This window comes from Gavialis gangeticus, unplaced genomic scaffold (genome assembly GCF_001723915.1).
Source record: "Gavialis gangeticus isolate Ggan-Ray unplaced genomic scaffold, GavGan_comp1, whole genome shotgun sequence".
Classification (NCBI taxonomy): Eukaryota; Metazoa; Chordata; order Crocodylia; family Gavialidae; genus Gavialis; species Gavialis gangeticus.
Window position 1 is genome coordinate 51144496 of NW_017729027.1, and position 3227 is coordinate 51147722.

General features: G+C 40.8%; 1 protein-coding gene across 1 annotated transcript in view; it reads right to left on the reverse strand.

Moving 5' to 3' along the window:
• Positions 1-3227, reverse strand: part of PXDN (peroxidasin) — a 168096-nt gene that overhangs the window by 12409 nt on the left and 152460 nt on the right. The window contains exon 21 of the mRNA XM_019520343.1: positions 900-1032. Coding sequence (XP_019375888.1) covers positions 900-1032 — 133 coding nt within the window. The remainder of the gene's footprint in view (positions 1-899; positions 1033-3227) is intronic.

The following is a 3227-nucleotide window of genomic DNA, read 5'->3' on the forward strand; positions in this document are numbered from 1 at the left end:
TCACTTGGCTACCAGTAAGCATCATTACCATAACTGGGGCCTGGTCTGGCTACAGCCACCCTTACCAGAAAGGGTATATTTCCAAATACACAAGGGGTGCCTTTATGTAATGTAATTTGTGCCTGCATTTTGATAATTAACCTGAAAATCTGCAGAGCTGGACCCAACTGCAGATAAAACTACTACTAAACTGCACCTTCAAACAGAAGGCCTCTATTTATTAGAGATAAATATTTCTAAATCTTTCATGTATCCAGTACATTTATTGTGGAGTTATATGTACTGGAATTTCATAACTTTGAACAACCTTGGGAGTTTTCTGCCGTGTTTAAACATCTCAAATAGACATAATAATCAGAGTAGTAATATGTTTTATAAGTTATTTTACCTACTCTCACATAAAGACACTTCTTTTACAGCATTCTGTGGAAGAATGGCATATACCAAAATGACATACATGCCTTCATTTTATATCAACTGTATACTTTAGCACAGATATGTCACAGTAGGTAGATTTCCCTTAGACACTCACCCTTTATCTGTATTCAGAAAATTCTACTAATCCCCATAAAGTCATTGGAAGTAGGGAAAAGCCCACCCTAAATCCATACGCAGTTTCACAGATGGAGACTGAAATGTACTGCTTTACTGTTTCAGAGACAGGCATCTACAGTTTATCTCTGCTTAGTGCAAGATATAAAAAATTACAAAAAATAATCAACAATTTTATGCTATGCTGTGTTGCATTTTGATCAGATATTTTTTGGATGATGTCACAGAAGACTAAGTATTTTAAAAATACTCTAGGAGCAATAATGTCCTTTGAAAATGTACTTATAGAGTTCAAAACATTCTAAATTAAACTTAAAGATGAAAAATGTTTGTTATATTCCCCTTACCTGGTTTCTGAGGCTTGTAATAGTTTTTTGCATTTCCAAAACAAATTCTCTGAAGTCATTTGACACAGGTACTTTCATATGTTCCTCAGATGACAAAGTGGCGTTATTAAAATATTTACCCTGTTTTGTAGAACTGCAACAAGAGGTAACAATATCAGAAGATCAACTCCATTTGACACTTTAATTTTGTTGTGTATTTTTAGGGACTATCAAGAATACAATAAATGGCCAAGTCCTATATTTATGAAGCACATAAATACAACAGGCAGAAGGCAGAGCAGGGTGTCAGGGTGCTTAGTATCTAATGAACTAGGCCAGTACCTACAAAAATCTTGTCTCTCTGAATAAACTTTCACAAGCTTTCTCAATAGACTCTAAGGTGCCTTCTTCATGGCTTCAGACTAATACAATTAAATGCCCTTCTCTCTTTTCATAAATAAAACAGTGTGATTGTAGCTGGACCTGGGCTCAGGGTCCAAGTAAATCCATAATTTTTTTTCTTAAGCCAGTTAAAACTGAAGGGTGTGCGTGTAAGGGTGGGGAGGGTGACATCCTAATCCACTTGCAGGTGATCTACGTTTAACCACTAGGCCTAAGCCCCAAGGAGAGGACAATTAATCAACAAAGTCAACAACATGGTTTGCCAAGGAGCACTTGCCTTAAGGACTTGTCTAGAAAGTGAGAGGCCTGGGTGATAGGCCTTCATCAGCCTGAAAGGACTCAAACCCATATCTCCCACCTCTGGGGGCAGTGCCTTTACTCCCAGACTAGGCTGAATAAAAGTCACCTTCCACCTCCAGTCCTCCTGTTGAAGCTGGCTCACTGAAGAAGCAAAAAGGAACCTGACTTTGTAGCCCAGTTAGTACAGCACTCTCTTTGAAGTGATATATTTGGGTGCTGGTCTTTGCTGTCAGTTATTTCTGGAGTTTTTTCCCCCCAAGTGGCTATCTACTGTAAGATGCATAAACACTCTTGCCACCAGAAACTAGAACTAGGACTCCCCCTTCACAACCAAGTGTCATAACCAATAGGTTAGTCACATTCTGTCTTTTTGCCACCTTTGGACTGTTTATATACACTTTACATATCCTAAATTTTGTCTAAATCCTATTAAGCACCTACACAGTGAATTATGATCAGGACCTTATAGATTTGAGGATAGGATGCTTCAACCTTATGTGATCTGTGGTGTCTGTGGGTTTTACCTTGTGCCTGTTTTTGGAGTAACTGTTTGACAGGGTTTGTGCTCAGAGCTGTGTGGGGAGTGATTTGCTTCAAGTGGGGATGGTTTAGGTAGTTGAGGGGAGTAGTCAGGCAGGGCCAGGCTACACAGCCTTATAAAAGGTAGCCCCTTGTGAACAGAGAAGAAGCAAATAGAGCCCTGCTCCCTTGCTCCCAGGAATCTTCCTCTCTATCTGCGTGTGTGGGTCTTTTTACTTTTGTTCTGTTTTCAGCAGCCCAGGTGTCTTCCAGGGAGCACAGGAGGCATTAATGGAGATGGGATCAACCGTTGTTACTTGCATGGGATGTGCCACATCCGTGCTCCTCTCAGAGGGTCAAGACCTTTTTATTTTATTTCCTCCAAGATCCGTCTATCTTGGAGGAACAGATTGAAGGTTTGGAAGCATGGGTATCCATGCTACATGCTATTATGGAAAATGAAGACTTTTTTGATAGGAATTGTGAGAAACTGGCACTAGAGAGGCCAAAGGGAAAAGAAGTGGCAATATGGACTTCTAGAAGGAAAAAGGTCCCTGAATTCAAGAGAAATGGATTGCAATCAGTAACCACTTTCAGGCACTCTTCAGTAGAACAGCTGGAGAAGAGGCAGAGGTTAAACATCAGCATGCAAGATGCAGAGAATCCAGCAGTCTAGAGAGCAAGAAGAGCAGGCAGGGGCTCTAACATCACTGCACTGAGAAAAAAGAGGAGTGTGGTGGTGGTACGTGACTCATTTATGTGGTGGACACAAACATCAGTCTTTTTGTCCAGATTTGAGGTCCTGGGAGGTGTGCTTTCTGCCTGGAGCCTGTATTCAGGATGTTACAGAAGGATTCCCAGAACTCGTCTATTCCTTACACCACTACCCCTTCCTGCTTTCTGCATGTAGGCACAAATGATATGGCCAGAAATAGCACTGAGCAGATCAGAGATTGTAAGAAAGGAAGGAAAATTCCTTCCGGGAAGGAAGATTAAGAAGCTTGGAACACAAGTGGTGTTCTCGTCAATCCTTCCAGTAGAAGCTAAGGACCCAGGCATGGGTTATTGTATCTATAACTAGACTCATGGCTGACACAACGATGTCAATGTTAAAGCCTTGGACTCTTT